The 22,204-nt window shown below is 35.9% G+C and overlaps 2 protein-coding genes across 9 annotated transcripts in view; one reads left to right on the forward strand and one right to left on the reverse strand.

The window, feature by feature from the left end:
• The window catches only part of tn (tripartite motif containing protein thin), a 188,311-nt gene that overhangs the window by 128,170 nt on the left and 37,937 nt on the right, over window positions 1-22,204 (reverse strand). The gene's annotated exons all lie outside the window — the stretch shown is intronic.
• Window positions 10,144-12,957, forward strand: Vha100-3 (Vacuolar H[+] ATPase 100kD subunit 3). The gene is made up of 2 exons (XM_073989458.1): window positions 10,144-12,472; window positions 12,546-12,957. Exons 1-2 carry the CDS (start codon window positions 10,201-10,203, stop codon window positions 12,890-12,892), a joined length of 2,619 nt encoding a protein of 872 aa, XP_073845559.1. The 5' UTR covers window positions 10,144-10,200; the 3' UTR covers window positions 12,893-12,957.

Genomic DNA, 22,204 nt, shown 5'->3' on the forward strand with positions numbered 1-22,204 from the left:
TGTACATACTTAAAAAAAAACACTACAAATATAAGTTCAGCCGGGCCGATCTTTTTATACCCTCCACCAAGAACTGTATTGAAGTAAATAGGAACAATAACTTTCCTTTTGTTTATGAAAGTACAAAACTCTTCCCCCACGTTAGGGCTTATTCCTTGGAGGAGCAGAATATTTCAAATGATGACAATCACTTTATATTGTTCATTTTCCGTATGAAGGTTTTCTACCCATTGAGATTCCAAAATACGGATTTACATCCACTTCCGAAGCGAAATATCCACAACATTGTTCTTTCCAAAACACACAAATACATACTACATCAATGTCGGTCCGAAAATTTGAAAAAAAAACTAGAAATATATAAAATTGGACAAAACGGCATGAATATTTTTTCCGAGTAAATTTTCTATATTCTAGGAAAATGAAATTCAAAGGATATTTAAGATACAACCTTCAAAATACGGAAAATCGGGAGGTACTGTAAAATGGGGGCTATATGAAAACGTGGACCTATACCGACAAATTTCTGGTGGAAAGTTTTATACGAAGACTAAATGCCAAATTTTAGCCATTTCGGTGGTATGTAGAGGCCACAAACTTCAAAATAGCGAAAATCGGAAGGTACTGTTCTGAGGGGAATTCTGGGGGAAAGTTTTATATCCCCAACGAAGACTAAATACCAAATTCCAGCTATTTCAGAGGTTTATTGAGCCACAACCTGCAAAATACGGAAAATCGGTAGTTACCATTTTATGGGGCTTATATGAAGTCGTGGATCTATGCCGACAAATTTCAGGTGGAAATTTGTATACCCCCGAGAAAGACAGAATACCAAATTTCAGGCATTACAGTGAGATATTCAGGCTAAATTCTTCAAAATATCAAAATCGGGAGGAACTGTTCCATACCAAACATCCTAGGAGTAAAAGAAACTTATATACCAAATTATTAAGCTCTATCTTAAATATTGCGAGCTGTATATAGATTCCAACAGACAGACGGACGGACTGGCATTGTTATGTCGACTAAAAATTTTATGCTGATCAAGAATATATACATACTAGCTGAATCCCGTGCGCTTCGCAACCCCGACTAAGGTAAAATATAATGGAATGCTATAATTATATGTATTAACTTTATTCTTTATAATATTTCTCTCCCATTCAATGCCTTGTATAAAGCTATGCTATGGCATTTTTTATGTTCTAGGAAGTAACATTCCTGGGTGGGTGATATTTGCAAAGTTCATTATATACTTTCATACTCTTAATTTTGACAAATTCAGCCTACCTGAGCCTACTCTCCCTTTTAAAGAAAAGAATTAAATAAGGAATAGCACTACGATTGAGTACCTTAAGTTTGAAGATAGTTGTAATTTATTGTTCTGCCTCAGAACCTGCAAGAAGCTACTATTTTTTACTACGATAACAATTATTCTCTTATATTATCGAACAAAATAGTAAAAATTAGTAGATTCTTGCAGGTTCTGAGGCAGAACAATAAACAGACTATACAGACTATATGCTATTCATAGTAGTAATTTTTCCAAGTGAATATATGAACCTATTGTGCCATCATAAATTACTCTTAGGGTAACACCCACTTGCTTTGACAATGTTAACTCGAATAATGATAGGCATATGTCTTAAGTAAATATAGGTAACTGTTTCCCCCTCGCCCATCCCAGTTAATAAGTATCTCAGATATATGATACTTAATAAATTGGTTAACTCGTCTCTGGGTACCATAATGGTGACTTCTACTGACTTCAAAGTCGCTCCCTTAAATAACGAATCAGAACTTCAATATTTTGTTATTATCCCTTATATCTATCCGCGTGATATTTTGTAACAAAAGGATAACCTGAAATCTGAACCGTTTTAAAAATGTGTTGTCGAACACTTTTCTAGTCCAAATTCTGCACACATCTTACAAATGTCGACCAATTTCAATTTTAAATTTTATTGAAATCGGGCATATATAGCGTATTTGGTGCATCAAATACATGAAATCGAAAGAAAATATATATGGGACCTATATCCATATCTGAACCGATATTCAAATTCAATCACAAATAGCTTTTTTAAGAACCCTAGTATACATATTCTTAATCTGCATAAAATGCCAATTCGATGTCCATCAGATAGCGCTTATAATAAAAATTATATAACTCCTAAGACTTTGGTCTGCAAGAAGAACGATGTCTTTTGAAAGACGCCAGAAACAGAAGCCTTTTGACAATTGAATAAAAATGTAATTTAATTGTGTAATAGTTTTATCAATTAGTTAAGTTAATTATAGTTAAACTAATTTGTAATTGTATAATCGGGAATATCAATACGGATTGGCAGATAAAGAAGAAGAAGTACTTTTTTGGTGAAGACAGATTTTATCGGTCCATGTTTTAAAATAGACTCCATAGAACAAATACCATATTTTCGGTATTTTTAAAGTTCAGAAATTAGATGTATACCACTATGTTGTAGTAAATTTTCGGTATAGGTCCATAGTGCCCGTTGAACAACACCGCCATATTTTCGACATTTTGTTGGTTTTAGGCTCATTGTACAATAGAAACTAAAATGAAAACGTTGGAAATATATGCTTCAAATTTGATCGGTTTGATAGCTGTATAACAAAACTTAAGATAAAATTTTAAAAGAAATTTGACCATGGCGATTTTGACCTTGCAGATGAAGCTTGATGGATTATATGAGTTAACAATTTTTGTTCTCTAAGACAAGAGCTACAACTTTGCCTCCGAGATAAATTCAAATTTCCTAACGGTTTGGAAGATATAGTCCTGACTAAATGACCCTTTCTACACCAAAGCCTCAAACTTTTGGAGGCCTATAACCGCGAAAGTTGATGAGATAGGGAAAACCCGCGAGATACGTGTCTTCTCATTTTTGGTGTTCTATCACACTGTGGAGTCAGAATATGGTTAATAAGACATGACTCAAAAAATTACACACAGTGTTATCCGAACTAGTTAAAACAGTACGATAACACTATGCAACACTGAAAATGCAAACCACTTCTAGTATACATTTTTTGAAAGTACATATTTAGACTACAAAAACCCTAGTAGGGTTTTGTCCTGTCAGATCCAGATCGGATTTTATGGCCTCATCTAAATAGGGCTTAATCTACACTTTTTTGCATTTATCAGGCCTTTATCTCAGAAACATATAGGAATTTGGCCTTGCTGTCTTAGGCAATATTTTAGCCCTAAACTAGTAGAACTTATCTTTGGAAAAAAAACACATAAGAAAAACTCCATCTAGGGCATCAAAACCTATAAAATATAGAGAATTTTACATAACTGCTCAAATTCTGGTTAGTATCAGCTAAACTATTGGGAGTTGAGCCAAGTAGCCTTTTGCAAAAATCTTCCAAATAAAGTTCTCAACAATTCTTTAGAACATTTTGAAGCTCTAAAATGCTTACTTCATGTTATATATCTTTTACAACACGTATTTCAAACACAGTTCACACCAACAGTTTATTCTCGCATTTCGGATTTCACTACATTATTGACATTTTTATTAAATCGTCGTTGAAAAATGTACTGAAAACAACGGCATAGAGGCATTTCACAACAATGACATGTTCTGAAGAGTTGTGTATTACATTCCAGGGAATATTTTTCCAAATGAAAATATTCAGAAAAAATTAACGGTTTTGGAGAAACGTTGCGAAATGTATAGAAATTGTGGAATTTTTGCATATATTTTGAAATTTGAGGCAATAAATGTATTTTGTCGAGTTCATTATTTCTCCAAATATTTTAACCTTGTCCTTATCTACAAATTTGCTTCAGAGGTCACAATAAGATTCGCATTGGTTTCAGAGATATAGCCCCGAATTTCTTTAAAAACTCAATATTTAACCATGTTTAGATGGGGCCATAAAATCCGAGGTGGATCTGACACAACAAAACCAAACTAGGGTTTCTTGTCGTTTGGGTGTGTACTTTCAAAAAATCCTCAGTTCGAATTGTTTGCACAAGATCACCTTGAAAATGTTGCACAGTGTAATATAACAATGTTGCTGTTATCCCATTTCGCGAGAATTTTTTTTGCGAGAAATCTTAAAACTTTATATAAAAACGATGTTTTAGAGACTTTTTAAGCTTTTAACAAAAAACAATATTTTTTTTTCTAAAACGTATAGTTTTCCTGCAATCGGGTCTCTGTATATATTTTTTCAATTCCTTGGTTTTTGGTTCAGAAAATACTCTTACTACATGCAATAACAAGGTGGCCCTATAAGCCCAGCTGATATCTTCTTTTGCTGCCAAATTACATTTTAGTTTTAAAAAATAATATAAAATATTCCAGTTCAACTAAAAGTATACTTATACAACTTCTTCATTTGAGTTGTGGCAAATTAATAACGACATATCAGACGATATACACTTTAAGACCTTACTATCCTGGAACCCTGGAACGCATCCCTCAATTACTTAAAGAGTTTCCTAACCTAAAAAATATATAATTTGCAGATGTTATTTTTCATTCCGTCCTAGAAAATTTGTAGAGCAACAATAACTTTCCATAATTTCCTTAATTTTATACGCAAAACTATGTGAATGCCAGTAATGCTTCATAGAGTCTAAATATGATATAATTGAATATAGGAACTATTCCAGTAAATTACATAACGTATATCGCTGAGTTACTATCAACATTAAACACAAAACAATAAATAAAAAACGCACATTGATGGATGTTATTCGTATTTTAACTTCTGCGACTTTTAGCATCAAGGCTACTGTACTTTTACCTTTTCAAATCATACAGAACGATTTAAAAATGTACAAGAAATTTAAAATATATTAAATAATATAAATTTCTAAATACATTTTTTGATTTAGGACACTCCAGGTACATAAAAATGCATATTAATATATGACTGACTACAATTCTACATACACATGTGATATATATTTTTTGCAAATATAAGGTATCGACTGTAAATAAGTATTGTACATTTCTCTTCATTTTCCCACGAAGTGAATATTTATTTCGTCCATTGTCATTGTTCCAATTGTTTTGTGTTAAAACACACACACACCGAAAACTTATGGTCGGGAAATATAATAACTAATTGAAACTCATCACAGACAGAAGCAACAAAACGAGTCAATGTTTTATGTGTGTGTGGGTAAAAAAGTGGAATATACATATGTAGGTCAATGGGCCATAATTGTTGACAACGTTCAACATTTGTTTGTCTTCAGTTCCATTGAATGGACCGAAATATACACAAATGTACCTACAGCCATATGTATGTATATATGTATGTGCAAATGAAGTCCGATCTATTTTTGGCATTTTAAGTATTTTGTTATTTAATCTACTTTTGGCATTTTGGTCAACATCTCTAATCAATATCAATTCTCAAGTGTCAATAACATTTGATTTTTATTTCTACAAATGTTTGTTGTTTGTATTATTGATTAACACACATTGATACATATGTACAAACACAGGTATTTAATTCTAAGAGTGTCAATATCATTTTAATTAAGTGGCTATCAATCGATATGTGTAATTAATTGTGATGTCAATAAGTAAATTCAAGAAGACACTTTTCTTTATGCATTATACCACTGTACAACCTAGATTAGTTAAACTTCGTTCTCCGTAAGGATCATAAACATATCTTCTATATTATGATTGATAGTTTACTTCTTCGAAATAAGAAGACAAAAAATTAAAAGCAATTCTAAGTTCGGTTAGGCCATAACAAAAACAACTTATTTTCATGAAAACATTTTTTGCACAGAAACTACCAGTATTTGTAAGTAGCTCTTTCTATTATCTGAAAGGGCACATCTTATACTATTTTTACAATTTTTGTTGTTGAAAAAGGTTGCATAGTTTTGTGGTAAATGGCTACCCTTTTTTGTAAAAGCGTTTTGCGGTGCCAACGATAGCTTTAAAACGATAGGCCGATCTTCGTATATTTCTGTGGGCGACCTAATTAATAATCTGTCTTTAAGCGGAAAATAATTTAAAAAAAATGTGAACTGTCAAAGTCAAAATTTCGACTTTATCGAAAAAAATTTACCGTTTTTGTCCAAAAATAGGCCAAATCACCGCCGACTTCAAAAATGCCATTTTCAGAAAAAACGCATTTTAAGTTGCGGATCTACACACAAAACACAGCGGGTTCTTCACTTTGAACAGTCATATCTCAGTCAATTTTGCTCCGATCGACTTGAATTTTTTGCGGCATATTCTATACTACCTGTACTTCAAAATATGCTAATAATTTTTTTCGAATTTTTGAAAGTGGTATGTAGAAGTACGACGCCGTTAAAAGACCTCAAAATATGAGGACATATATTGACACTTTTCACAGCTAAATAACAGAAAATTCAGTTGGCAAATGAGGGTTTGGCTTTCCTTTGTGGAAAATATATACATTCGTACTCAAACAATTATTCTCTTAGCTTCAAAATGGAATCTTTCAAATAAAACGCGTGCCGTTTATTGTCATTAAATTTTGTCACCATTTTTAATTTTAATGCAAGCGTTTTATTTCAGAGATCCCATCGTGAAGAATAATATACTTATAGAGGCTAAAAGAAAAACCTCCTCCGAACCTCCAAAATTCCGAACAACCTGAACCAAACCTTCGAACACCCTCCACCGAACCTCCGAACAACCTCCTCTAAATTTCCCCCTCTCAATATGCCCTTTCCACCTTCAACGGAACCCATAACTAAATTACAGCAAATTTAGGCCAAAAATGTAGATAAAAACTTCAAAATCCCTGAAATCGGGTAGTACCGCTATATGGTGCCATAGCAAAACCTGGACCTATGTCCACAATTTTTGGTGGGGAAGTTTCTGTACCATTGGGAACTCCACATGCCAAGTTACAGCCATTTCGGGATAAAAATGAAAATAAAATCATCAAAATTCGTGAAATCGGGTGGTACCAATATATGGGGCTGTTGAAAACTACCATCCTTTCGTCGATGGTAGTTGCTGTTGTAACAGTATTTAACATGTTGTTATCTCTAGTTCTAAGAATGCGGCTGCTTCGATGGGATGTTACCTCAAATCTACCGGAGTTAGTTGAGTAGATTTGGCAGGGCAGTTGAAAAGTGCAGTGTGTTGTGCGGGCCTGTGCTGTATGTTGGGTAAATGTTTTGCACGGTGTCATCAATCCTTGCCCTACAGGAATTCAGACAGCTGCATCATCCCGAACGTAGTTGAGTCAAAACTACACTGGCTTATCGTGGCAGAGCTGAGGAGAGTTAGCCTCAGCTGCGTTAGATGGAAGATATCCTCCGAGGACCACATTCACATGATAGTTGTCTATGGCATCTGCGACTGCATGCGTGTAAATGCTATTTAAACCTGATTGCTTGTTGATCCAGGGGTTCTCTCTTATAACGTTGGACTTCTCCATCTACATCATGAAGATCCCTCCTGACATGCCTGGGTGGGGGTCCTATGGGTTCTATCCAACATATGGTAATTAGGATGGATCCCACGGTACCACCCGAGCAAGTACTGCAACGAAAGCATGCGATTGTGTTGCTGTACTGGAAGAATATTTGTTTCCTCATGTAGATAGTCCACAAAAGACATGAGGAGGCACCCTGTTAGAGCGCTCAGGGCGGCATGCTGACAGGTTTGAATATTTTTCCATCACATTGCACATATATTTGCGGACCATACTGGCGCCGCATAGCTTACCACAGACCGACTTATCACGTTATACATATGTGGTCAACAAGATTTCTTTATCTGCACCCCAATTGCTGCCGGATAGAAACATGGAGATCCTGTTGCTACATCTCAGCTTGTCACAGATAGTTGTGGCATTCGCGGACGACCCGAACATGCTTTCAAATGTGACCCCTAGAATTATGGGGTAGTTCGTGGTCGGAATTCTGCAACCATCAACAATGAAATTCAACTCAGTTCTCACCTCACCTGACGCCAAGATCGTACAATCATCCGCATAAATTAGATCTCAATACCGTCCTGTATTTCACCAGTGGTTGGGGTTAAAGAGTTCCGAAGATATCACCCCACCCTAGAGAACTCTCTGTTTCACGCTACAGGGTTTCGACTTCTTCTTCCTGAGTTCCACGTACGAGTAGCGTCCACACATATGTATAATTGATTATGCAATGTTTCAAACTCGGCCGGAGGGTTGTCGGCTTAATGTCATCAAACAGCGTGGAATGTTTGACAGTATCAAAAGGTTTTGATAAGTCTAGTGCCAACAAGACTGTTCTATCGCTCAGTTTGCTCTGGTTGAGTCCTTGACTAATATGTGAGGAGATGGCTTGCAGTGCTATTGTTGTCCTGTGCTGCTTGCGTAGCACGTGCTCATGATCGGCAACTGGATTGCTATTTCTGACGTTGCAGAGGATTAAAGCCTCAAAACCGAAAAAGCGAAATCGGTCTGGACGATTCAAATTTGTTGGCTTCCTTGCCAGGCTTCAGTAGCGGGACAACCATGTCCATTTTGCAGACTTCGTGAACGATGTCAGTGTTGGATGATTTAACGTTCCTGATGATATTCGCAACACCATTCATTGTGAATTGTGATGGTGTAACGTAGTACTCCTCTTCGCTCTGTCACCTTCGGGGTGCTCGACAAACTGACGATTAAAATAATATGAGCCCCTCTACGAATTAGTCAGGGTAACGTCGCCGAACGTGACTTAGATCCTATATTCCTTCTTTCCAGGATTTACTTATTCCGTTACCCACAATTCACTTATTCCGGCTCCAATGTTGCAACTCTTCAGATAATTTAGCCACTTATTGCGCTTATGTTTACCGACCAACCTGTTAACTTCCAGTGTCAGCTCCCTGACTCTGGGGTCACTGGGGTTGGCTAGACGAAGCTCATCACGCTCATTTGCTAATCCCGTCGCCTCTGCTGGGTAATTTGGTCTCACTCCAGGTATTCGACCAGAGGGCTACAAAACGTAGAGCTCCCAAATCTGCTCAACTAGCAGTATACCCCTCTGGTCACTTCCGAGGACCAAATGACACAACTCATGACAGCACACAAAGTCCCCCATAACCTGTCGGTTATTCCCTTCCAAAAGCGGGCTTACTTGGGAGCACAGATATTTATCGGCGACGACTCACTGGGGGCTGTGTTCACGATTCCAGAGCAACCCCTGAGATGCACCCACTCCCATAATGTATTGCATCTCACCGATGTTTGGATACGTTGGATGCGGATGTGACAAACCAAGCACATCCATATGCTGCTTCCAACACAAAAAGCTACAAATACAAACATATGTACACTGAGGTGGCAGCCTCTGTCGGAACATGGGTGTTGTGTGGCTCAGGGTCAATCCGGTATCGAAGAACCTGCCGCCGTGGAATTGAGAGCTCCTTGTTAAGCAATAAGAGTTTTCGAAATAGAGTAATTCGGAACTCTGCTTAAACGACATTTACTCAAAAATTTTGAACTTTTGTAAGGGAGGTACTTGAATGTGTTGTGTGCTAGAGAACTTCTGGAACTTAATGTACGTTTGACAGATATTTTACTTGTTACTGGCAGATTTTTTAGAGTTTCGGGTCATTATCATAGGAAGTATGGGTTTGGCTTCGGAAAAAGATTGTATCGTTGTATAGGGGCTGCGAAGATGACCTGCTTCAAAAACTTTCAAAATTATCCGAGACATGTCTTTAAACTGCACTTTTGGGAAAAATTTTTAAAAATTTTTGTGTGTGGTATCCGAAGTTTTACAGATATACTCCATAATCTAACCTAGTCAGGAAGTAGACTGTATCTTAGGGAAAAATTTCGAACTTTTGTGTGAGAGACACCCGAAGTTGTGGACCAACATGGCCCATCTTCAAACTTTATCCAATTTGGACAAAATGCTATCATGTTCAAAATTTAGGCCAACTTGTTTAATCCTTTCGACAGTTGTGATGCTCACCAGCCAGACTGATGGACATATTCGTAGCTAAATCTACTCAAAATTATCTGAAATGGATTTCGTTCAAACCTACTTGAGGTCCAAAGCTATTTTTTCGAAGAGGCACAAAGTGTACCCTGCTGAAAGTGAAAAAATTTGACTGAATTTTTGTTTAAACAAAACAATTTGGTGTAAACGTAGTTTAAATATACAAACAAATAAATAAAAATAAAACATCAAAAGAAATTGAAAACTTCAATAGCAACATCCGAAAAATGGCATTCTTTCGCAGTGAATCAATGACATTGTGTCAAATTGTTTTGCACAGTGAATCGGCATTCAATTGCCTCATTGAACTGGGCTACTTGGGTTACGTGCAGTTTCGTAATATCAGCAATGAACCAGGTGGTGGTGGTGGCACGGCCAATAATCAATATATCACGGAAATTCGAAGATGCCATGAACTACAACGAATGATAAGGCATTTGGAAAATGAAATTCAAGATCTTAATATAACACTGGTGTTCTATCCTGATGTCGATGAAGAAGAAATTCCACAGGCAACTGATCTTAAAAATCTGGAGGCAATAGTGCAACAATCCTACGAAGGTTTGACTAATATAGAACGCAATATTGAGAATTTAAGAAAGCAAAGAAACCTCTTGCATGAACGGTTAGAGGTATTGAAAATTGCAAATCAATTTTTAAATGGTGGACAAAACAATGAGGCTGTTATGGCCTGGACTGATAGCGTTATTATGCAACTGATCCATGATGAGCTACGGCCCATGCCCAGGGAGCATCTACATTTGTCTTTCTTTGCCGGCACTATACCCATGGAGAGATTTTACGCTTTTGAAGTAATGCTGTGGAGAATAACATTGGGGAACTTTTTCTTAAAATATTCCCAGGTGGAATTTCCACAAAATGATGCGGCCAGATTGTCGGCAAGCAGAGTTAAGAAATTTGTTTTTATGCTATTTTTTGTGGGTCATGGTTTAAGGCCACAAGTGGCAAAGGTTTGCCAAGGTTTTGGCATACAACTGTTTCAATGTCCAGAGGCAACAAAGGAACGCCAAGAAGAAATTCTTCAAATATCTGAAGATTTGTGTGATTTGGATAAAATTTTGGAGCAATCACAAAGTGAACAGTATAGAATTTTGCTTATAGCAGCCGCTGACCTGTACATATGGAAGGTGAAGCTGAAAAAAATGTTAATGGTTTATCACATTCTGAATCACATGAGTCGTGTACGTCATTTGCATTTGAGCAAATATTTACAAGCAGAATGTTGGATACCAACAAAGTACATGGAGGCTGTAAGGAATGCTTTGACCAAAGGTGTGAGTCGTTCATCGAAAGATAACACCAGCTCCATGTTCATGCCGCTTTTGAATGTAATACACAAACGGTATATGGCACCCAAAGATAAACCTACCTACTTTTCGTTGAATCGTTTTACAAAGGGCTTTCAAAATCTCATTGATGCCTATGGTGTAGCCCAATACCAAGAATTGAATCCAGCCCCCTATACCATTGTCACATTTCCCTTTTTGTTTGCCGTAATGTTCGGTGACATTGGTCATGGTTTGATAATGTTTATTTTTGGCCTCTGGATGTTGCTGTATGAAAAATCGTTGGAAGAAAAACAACGCCTTGCCAAGAGTTCCAATGAAATTTGGGACATTCTTTTTGCTGGCCGTTATATAATAACCTTAATGGGGGCATTTTCCGTTTACACTGGTATCATCTATAATGACTGCTTTTCAAAATCGTTTAACATTTTCGGTTCATCCTGGGTGATTAACCACAATAAGTCAACAGTCATGGGATCGCATGAACTGCAATTGGATCCTGCAAGACAAGATAACTATAGAGGAACACCCTATATCTTGGGATTTGATGCGGTATGGAAAGCATCTGGTGAAAATGCCATAACAACTTCAAATTCCTTCAAAATGAAACTAGCCGTTATTTTGGGGGTATTTCAAATGGTTTTTGGTTTAATTTTATCGGCATTCAACCACATCTACAGACGTGATTTTGTGGATCTGTTCCTGGTTTTTGTGCCACAATTTTTGTTTCTGCTTTGCCTTTTTGCCTATTTGGTATTTTTGATTTTCTTTAAATGGTCCAACTATGGTGGCCATTTTGAGCAGCCATACAACTCCGCATGTGCTCCCTCAATACTTATAATATTTATAAACATGCTTTTGATGAAGGGGTCTGAGATACCACCCGAAGGTTGTGAAATTTGGATGTTCGAATATCAGGATACTGTACAAATGGCATTGCTTGGCATAGCTCTGCTCTGTATACCAATATTGTTGGCCGGCAAACCCATTTGGTTGATGTTACAACGCCGTAAAATACGAAAAATCAAAAATGAGACAATTCGCAGGACCCGTTTTCGTGATAATATTTCAAGTATTCGCAAATCGTTAATCTATAATGTGGATGATTCGGGGTTTGCGCTGTCAGCATCACGGCCCCGAAAAAGTGTGGAAATCGAAAACCAGGAAGTCAGTGAATTGTGGATCCATTCGGGTAAGATCTGATGAACAAACAAATGTTTAAATGTATGCCATATGTAACTAACCTCATCTCTCGCCCTCTTTAGGTATTCACTGTATTGAAAGTGTTTTGGGTGCTGTTTCTCATACCGCCTCCTATTTACGTCTTTGGGCCCTATCTCTGGCCCACGATCAATTATCAAGTGTCTTATGGAATATGGTATTGCAAATAGGCCTAACGGGCAACCGTGGCTATCTCAACAGTTTAATATTGCCGCTGGTGTTTGCTTTTTGGTCAATATTAACCGTGGCCATTCTAGTTGTTATGGAAGGATTGTCTGCATTTTTGCATACCTTGCGTTTACATTGGGTTGAATTTCAATCGAAATTTTATGCAGGATCTGGAGAACCTTTTACACCATTTCATTTTAAAAGAAGTACAAGAACAGGGTAGAGGTAAAAATCAATTCTATATATATTAACTTTTTAACAAATAAAAACTTTATTTTCTCTGTGAAATTGCTTGTTTATTGAATACAAATCTGTTCCAACGTGTCTGAATTTTTAATCAGCACTGATCTAAAAGGTTTAATTATTCCAAAAAAAAACAAAAAATAAAAAAGATTTCGCCGCATTCATCCAAAGGCTTCATATATAAATTTTCCATATTTATACCTTCAACCATAATATGGCGGTATAAATATATAACGTCACCTGAAATTTCAGTTGACGATAATTATAGCATTGTCATTCATTCCGTTTATAACACATCGAAATATTCGTCGAAGACCCTACAATATATATATATATATATATATATATATATATATATATATATATATATATATATGGAGAGTTCTGAATGAAATCGGCACTTTTGTAGAAAGTGGTTTTTGATTTCATTTATTGCTTTGTTGATGCTGCTCCTAAGCAAAACATTTCAGTATATATTCAAATTTTTTGGACTAAAGGTTCCATAGATATATCGCTTTAACAAAGTCGAATTCTGGAAAAACTATGTGCAAAGAAATATTCATAACTTCTATTAAACGATTCTGTATTAAAAGATTAATTACAAAAAGTTAAGTCCTGTTTGGTAGAGGGATTCGAAAAACTACTATTTTTTTAAATTTTTTAAAATTTTTCAATACATTTTTTCCTTTATACCAGTGTGAACATGTGTTATTTTACCAACAAAAATTTAAAAAAAAAAAAAAAAAAAAAAAAAACTTTTTAATATTTGGTTTGTAGTTTTATTGGGAACTAGCAGACCCCGGTCCGCATTGCTGGCCTGTCGTAATGAGTTTTAATGACAACTATTTATCGACTTTATGCTTGACAATTCAAAAATAGGTATTTTCTACCACACTTCTTCGGTCCATAGTCAAACCGAGAAGGATTTTAAATTTATCAACCTTTCTTTTCTCTTACGGACTTTGTCGGATTTTTCGCCAATTTGTGCCTGTTAGGATTTATTATCGTCCATGTCCCTGTCTTTATCCTAAAGCGATCTAATTATAAAAGTTTAAAAAATGGTTAAATCGAATTCTCCCGCTTATTGAGACTTACATATTTTAGCGTTTCATGGCTGATGGACCGTTGAACCTCACCATTTAAGTACATTTGTAAATATATAGTTTTTCTTGATCGGGGGGCGCAACCACCGTTGTCTCGAAAACTAATTTGCAACCTGATCCACTCATAAATTTAGCAAATATAGCGATTATAAAATAATAGGCACCGAAATTAGTCTACAAATATATAGCATTTTGGACCACGGGACATTCCTAAACATTTTCTGAAAATTAGGTTCAGTAGTTTTGGAAAAATAATGTTTTGAAAAGAGTGGGCGTGGTCATCAGTTTTCAAGATATAACATATTAAAAAAAGTGGCCCTGGTATGGTAGTTTGGCTCAAAATATGTACCTAGGGTGCACACAACTTCATTGCCTACCAAAATGTATGCTGAAACCGATATAATCATAAGTTTGGCTTATAATTATAGCGTTTAACAGAAACGCATGTGGAAGGTACCCCACCACTTCCGAAATGCATAAAATATACATAACAACGGCAAATTTTATGGAAATCCCTTCAGTAGTATTGGAGTTATGACATATTAAAAAAAACAGGCGTGGTCGGGCCTATAGGCCCCAAAGAAGTACCTAGATTGTAGAATAATCCGTAAATTTTTATTCCGATACATACATAACTTTTGCAAATATAACATTTTTATAAAAATATCGCATAGGGGAGGTACCCGCCCCCTCTCGAATTCAATAAAATATGTAACCTGTTTTCGGGGGCGTTGTAAACTTTTCTTTCCAAAAAACCTAAGTTGGGTTATCACAGCATTTGATTTTTATTCATAAAGGTAAGGTGTTTTTTTTTAAATATGCCCTCTTTAAATTCAAGAAAATATGCCTGTACATTCCCTGACAATTTCAGGAAAATCGGTTCAGTAGTTTTGTAGATGTAACATATTTTTAAAAGTGGATATGGTCAAGTCTTTGGTTCCTAAAAAAGGAGGTAAGGTCGGAGACACAAACACAATTGTCTCGCAAATTAACTTCCAAAGAGATACATTCGTAATTATTGTAAATATAACATTTTTAAAAAAGTAGGGTGTAGGGGAAGTACCCCGCCCTTTCTGAAAATCAACTGAATTTGTAGCCTATTTTAAGAGGGGGCCATCTCTATACATTCTCTGGCAATTTCAGGAAAATCGGTTCCTGATAAGTACGTAAGGTTGGAGACACAATCGCCATTGACTCGTAAATAAATTCCCAAACCTACATACATTCGTATTTGTTGCAAATATTGCATTTTTTTCAAAAATAGGGCATAGGGGAGGTACCAGCCCGATCCGAAAGTTAAAAAATATGTTGCCTATTTTTATCGGGGACCAACCCTGTACATTCGCTGAAAGTTTTAGGAAAATCTATTCAGTAGTTTCGTAGATATAACATATTTAAAAAAGTGGGCGTTGTCCAGTCTTAATGCCCCAAATAAGCACGTAAGGTCGGAGACACAATCGCCATTGACTCGGAAATTAATTTTCAAAGCGATACCTTTGTAATTGTTGCAAATATTGCATTTTTACAAAAATAGGGCATAGGGGAGGTACCCCGCCCGATCCGAAATTCAACCAAATATTTAGCCTATTTCAACCGGGGGCCATCACTCTACGTTCCCTGAAAATTTCAGAAAAATCTATTGAGTAGTTTCGTAGATATAACATATTTATAAAAGTGGGCGGAAAAGTGGGCGCGGCCAATTTTTCTTTGCATAAAAACCTAAACTGGACTATGACTAACATATCCACAAAAAATTATCCAAATCGCTCCAGCCGTTTTCAACTGATTCAATTACCAACAAACGACAATTGAGTTTTATATATAAAGATATGTCTTAAACATCTTAAAACGTCGTAATTTTTCGACTTTGAAAATGGTTTAGATATTATTGTACCAGCCGGTCAATAAAAAACGACAGCTTGGGAATTACATGAATGGGCATCCAAGCCGAATAATCAACCAAATATTAAAGTGATATTTTCACCAGAAGAAGATTATTTAAATACGAAGGAAGATTTGAATTTGAGATATTAACTGGCCAAACTTATCGCGGGCACAAAAAAAAAAACTTCAACTACCCACTAATGCTAATACAATAATTGCAAAAGCATTTTCAAAATCGGAAAATGAAGTTTTTAAGATTTTAATGATAAATTCCTAAAACAACAAAGAATAGAAACCGAATTTTAACCATTTCGGTAGGATATTGGAACCAAAATCTTCAAAATACCGAACATTTGAAGAGGCAGTTCCACGGGGGCTATATAAGGATGTGAAGCAATACCGACAATTTTAATTTGAAAACTTGTATATCCCCAACGAAGACTAAATACCAAATTTCAACCGTTTCGGTGGGATATTGAGGCCAGAATTTTCAAAATACATACCGAAAATCGGGGGCTACATGAATTTAACTTCATGTGGAAAGTTTCGTAGCCTCAACGAAAACTAAAAATACCAACTTTCAGCCATTTCGGTGGGATATTGAGGCCACAGCCTTCCAAATAAAGAAAATAAAGGGGCACTGTTCTATGGTGGCTACATGAAGGCGTTTACCTATATCGACAATTGTTGAAAGTTTTGTACCCCCAACGAAGACTAAATACCAAATTTCAGCCATTTCGAGGGGATAATGAGGACACAACCTTCAAAATACCGAAAATCTTCTTTGAAGCTACAAAACTTTCCTCCAGAAATTTGTCCGGATAGGTCCACGTGTTGAAATAGCCCCCGTATAACGATACCGCCGGATTTTCGGTATTTTCGAGGTCTTATCCGCATTATCCTACAGGAATATGTAAAAATCAGTATATTGTCTTCTTATATATACAGCATTCCTGAAAAGAATTGTCGGTATGGAACCACGTTTCAATATAGTCCTCATAGAAGGGTTACCGCCGGATTTTCGGTGTTTCAAGGTTTTAGCCGCATTATCCTACAAGAATATGTAAAAATCAGTACAAATACTTCGTTGGGGATATACAGTAAAGAATAGTCTGTATAAGTCCATGTTATGATATAGCTCTAAAGAAAGGTACCTCCCGATTTTCGGTATTTTGATTTAGCCACATTATCCCAAAGAAATTACTGAAATTTGGTTTTTAGTATTCGGTATGGGTATAAACTTGCCTACGGAGAATTGTGGATATGGTTGCAGGTTTCAATATAGCCCTAATAGAAGGGGCAATACCACTTCGCTCGGATTGGAAGGTACTACAGTACCGCTTGATTTGAAGTCTTTTATAGAATTAGTGTACTGTAGTGACTGTAACTCCGTATTTAGGATTCTCAATGGGTAGGTAGAAAAGCTCCACGAAAAAAATGATCAATACACTATCATATTTTGGTATTTCCCCAATATTAAGGTACTTCCAGATTTCACGTATTTTGAAGGTACTACATCTATGTCTTATTGGTATTAAACCTAGTTTAAAAGAATATGTTATTCTTCAGTTAGCGTGGCGGAAGAGCTTAGTACTTTTATGACCGAAAGGAAACTAATTGTTCCATTTTACTTCAACACAACGCGTGGTGGAGAGTACAAAACGTTCGGAACTTAACGCCATTCTTACTTGTTCCATGAGTCTATTTCCCCGAGGTATCAATAATTGATAACCACAAATAAGATGAAACTAAATCATTAATACTAACACCATTTTTCCAAAGACAGCAATTATTTATTCCTCTCCCTCCTTTTCTATCAGTAACATTTTGCAAAAAAAAGAAACCGAGAATAATTATTCATTAATGTTTGACAAGGTGTTAATTATCTCATATAGCTAAAACATGTTCATTTAAAACAAAAAAAAAAACATAAATATATACATACGTAAGTATACATATATTTAATTACATATTTCTTATTGCTCATAAAGTACCAAAAAAGACCTCACAAAATATGAATTATGTAAATTTGATATTAATCATTTCATACATTTAACACACCCTTTCATCATATTAAATTTGCCTAATTTATTAAAGCAAATTAAATTTGTTGGCCTCTGCTTTCATTTATTTTCAATTTAAGCCAAATAAATCATTCGCTTTTTTAAAGTACAAAATTTTCAAGGTCAATTTCGAAAATAATTCGTTTCGTTTTTGTTGTGTTTTCTATGAAATACCAAGTTTTCGCATTTGAAAACTGAACGAAGAGACACACAATCACACACACATGCAAAGAGTCAGTCACAAATATACAACGAAACGGATATAGACACAGATAAAAATATAAAATTTGCTACGGATACAGTCATTACGCGCTATTTTCTGTTTTTCTGCCATTTTCTCAAATAGAACAAAACAAAAAACACTAAAATGATTTAGGAATGAGAATAAAGAAAACACCAAACCCAAAACAAACTCTTTAAGACCCAACGAAAACTAAGAGAAATAGTTCTTGTTTGTAATTTAAAACGATGAAAATAGCAAGAAAAATATTTCCAACTATTTGAGGATAGTCAAATGGCAGAGCTGTGTTCTTTTATTTTAAGGTTTTTTTTTCAAATACATTGAAAGAAACAGTGGTTGATTTGAGTGACTTAAAGAAGGTGTGATGAAAGTAGGATTGAATGGAATTGTCCTTTTCTCAATAAAAGTTGTCACTACCGTAGATAGGTTTTCTTTAAATATGCTCAAATCAGTAATTAAATTTGACAAATTTTTATAACAAGAAGGTAGAGCGATTTGAAATTAAGCAGTATTTATACCTTCCCATTATTTGGCTTAAAAGCTAAACATTTTATACAGTTCTTCAACATAACATACAATGACCAGGGGTAAGGCGATGACCGAGCAAACTGATAGCTCCACATGATTTGTCCTGGCAACTCGTCATTTTTGTTGTCTCAGACCACCTTTTTATGACCGTTCCGCTAACATGTCACCCGACTTCATAACCTGTGACCGCCGCACAGTTGTTCGGAATCTTTTTCACGGTCAAAATTCTGTAACTTTAGAATGGGTAGAGATATTTTCATATATTTTTGTAGATAGCACAATCAGCTTTCCAGTCAAACGATCAAATTCGGTGTAGTAGTTGCAGAAGACTTAGACGTCAAAGTAATTGTTATAGTTTTTTTTTTTTAATATTTTGCATCGAAATATTATTAAAAATGGCTAAACATCATTTAATAAACAATACTATGAAATATATAAACCAACAAATTTAAAAAAAATTGGAAGTTAAAATTTGTTTAAACATTAAAAAAATACTCCTAGGTTTTTCATATAACTCATTTATTAAAATAAATGTAATTTTAGACGACAAAAAAGGGTTTTGGATAGAGCTGATAGTATAGATTATTTTTTCAAAAATTTTAATATCGGCAGACAGTTTTGTCTACCGATATTATTGGATTAAAAACCATAACCTAAAATAAATATAAATTACGTGGTTTTACTGTTTTGTGGACGTAAGAAAGTAAGCCCGCAGTCACACGCAAAAATTTTTGGGAAAAGTAATTTGTATTTTTGTGTCTTTTTTTATTAAATAAATGCAATTGTTTTTTCTCCTTTATGTGTGTAGTATTTGTGCAAAATGTCAACAAAAACATAGAAATTTCCGCCATTTTTATTTCCAAATTAGTGGTGACGACAAATTAACGATAATATCGATAGCTATCGACTTTTTGAAATGAAATATGGAAAACATACAATGCTGGGAATATCGATAGTTTGTCAGCTCTGTTTTTGTCCAGTAAAAGCGATTTAATCGATGAACCATTGGGCGCCATAATTTTCTGGACCATGGGAAAGCATGATTCGGGAAAGTTCAGAGAATTTACCTGTCAGTGCTCCAGAGAACTGCCCAGTCCCTCAGATCCTCGGTTATAATATATAATTGTTCCACAAACATCCCAGACCGGACAGGGGAGACTTCTCTCATATCAATGAGTGCACCCCGATTCATATTAGCTCAATGATATGGAACCTACTGTTTATTGCCGAGTCCGAACGGCGGTCCTAAGGACACCACTTGAAGAGAAGTTTTACATGGCTGAAATACCCAAGAAATGTCGCCAACATCACTGAGGGGTATTTTGCCACCGTTGAAAATTTGATGTTGCCTGGCCTGGGAATCGAACCCACGACCTTTAGCATGCAAGGCGGATGTGCGTATCATTGCACCACGGTGACAGTCTCGGTTAGCTGAGATAATTTTCAGGGAAATCGTCACACTTACAGCCGCTACCGGTTGGTCGAATACCCGAAATTGCACCAAATTTCCTAGCAGAAGCGACCTGTCATATGAGCGTGCTGAGCTCCGTCAAGAGCACTGAACAAAAAATGACAGAACTATCAACGGCGTGACAGTGATAGATCCAAAGAGTTGTGCATGTTAATTAAACCAGTAGTTTATAGTGTATCCCGAAAGTGATAGGGCGAAAAGTGTTGTACACTACTTTTCGAACTATTACTCCAGTAGAAGATCAGTTTCAATCGAGGAGTGCGTCCACACGGAAACTTAAGCGATTGGATATTTCCGGAGATGAGTATTTGACAAATGTCCTCAATTTATCGTTACCCACCCATATAGTACCAGAAGCCCGGAAAGTTGCCAAGATGGTATCGCAACTAAAGGCAGGCAAGGATACCAGCAAAGGCGAATTACACAGGCCAAATTCCCTTCCGTCGCCAGTAACGGCAGATTCTGGAAGCAATACTCCATTTCATGATCTGTGTTGCCCAACATCAGCATGGATTCCGCAAAATACCCATTGTCAAACCAAGGAGGATTTTAAATGTACCAAAAGATTTTGTCTGTAACCTTCCTTTTCTCTTACGGACTGTCGGATTTTTTCGCCCATTGATGCGGTTTAGGATTTATTATCGTCCAGGGCATATGTTCTTTATCCTAAAGCGATCTTATTATAAAAGTTAAAAATATGGTTAAGTCGAATTCTCCCGCTTATTGAGACTTATATGTTTTAGTTTCTCATGGCTGATCGACCGTTGAACGGCACCATTTAAGGAAATTTGTAAATATATCCTTTTTTCTTGATCGGGGGCGCAACCACAGTTGCCTCTAAAATTTATTTGCAAGTCGATGCACTCATAAGTTATGCAAATACAGCGATTATAAAACAATAGGCTCCCGAAATTCGTCTACAAATATAAAGCATTTTGGACCACGGGATATTCCTGAAAATGTTATGAAATTAGGTTCAGTAGTTTTGGAAAAATATTGTATTGAAAAGAGTGAGCGTTGTCATCAGTTTTCAAGATATAACATATTTAAAAAAGTGGGCGTGGTCCGGTATTTCGGCTCCAAATATGTACCTAGGGTACAGACATCCCCATTGCCTCCCAAAATGTATACTGATAATCAAAAGTTTGGCTTATACACATAACGTTTAGAAGAAAGGCGTGGGGAAGGTACCCCACCTCCTCCGAAATTAATAAAATATACATAACAACGGCAAACATTGAGCTTTTGCTGCAAAGTTGATGGAAATCGGTCCAGTAGTATTGGAGATATAACAGGCGTGGTTGGTGCTCCGTAAATTTTTAAACCGATACATGCGTAATTTTTGCAAAGATAGCGTTTTTTAATATCGCATAGGGGAGGTACTCTGCGCCCTTTGGAGTTCAATAAATAATGTAGCCTGTTTTCGGGGGCCATCCCTGTACATTCCCTGACAAGTTTAGGAAAATCGGTTCAGTAGTTTTTGCAGAAAAAATTTAAATTGAAAAAAGTGTTGCGGTAAAATTTTCTTTCCATAAAAACCTAAGTTGGGTTATGACGGCATTTGATTTTTATTCATATGGCAAAGGAAAGTACTCCGCCCCCTTCGAAATTCAAGAAAATATGAATCAAATTTCCCCCGGATGTCATCCCTGAAAATTTCAAGAAAATCGGTTCAGTAGTTTGGTAGATGTAACATATTTTAAAAAGTGGGCGTGGTCAAGTCTTTGGGTCCTAAAAAAGTAAGTAAGGTCGGAGACACAACCACAATTGTCTAGCAAATAAATTTCCCAACCGATATATTCGTAATTATTGTAAATACAGCATTTTTAAAGAAATAGGGTATAGGAGAAATACCCGTCATATGTAGCCTATTTTCACCGACAATTTCAGAAAATCAGTTCAGTAGATTTTCTGGAAAACATTAAAATTGAAAAAATGAGTTTAAAAGTGAGCATGGTCAAATTTTCTTTGCATAAAAACCTAAGATGGGTTATGACGAACA

The sequence above is a fragment of the Musca autumnalis genome, unplaced genomic scaffold (genome assembly GCF_047663935.1).
Source record: "Musca autumnalis isolate F117 unplaced genomic scaffold, ASM4766393v1 scaffold_5, whole genome shotgun sequence".
Lineage (NCBI taxonomy): Eukaryota > Metazoa > Arthropoda > Insecta > Diptera > Muscidae > Musca > Musca autumnalis.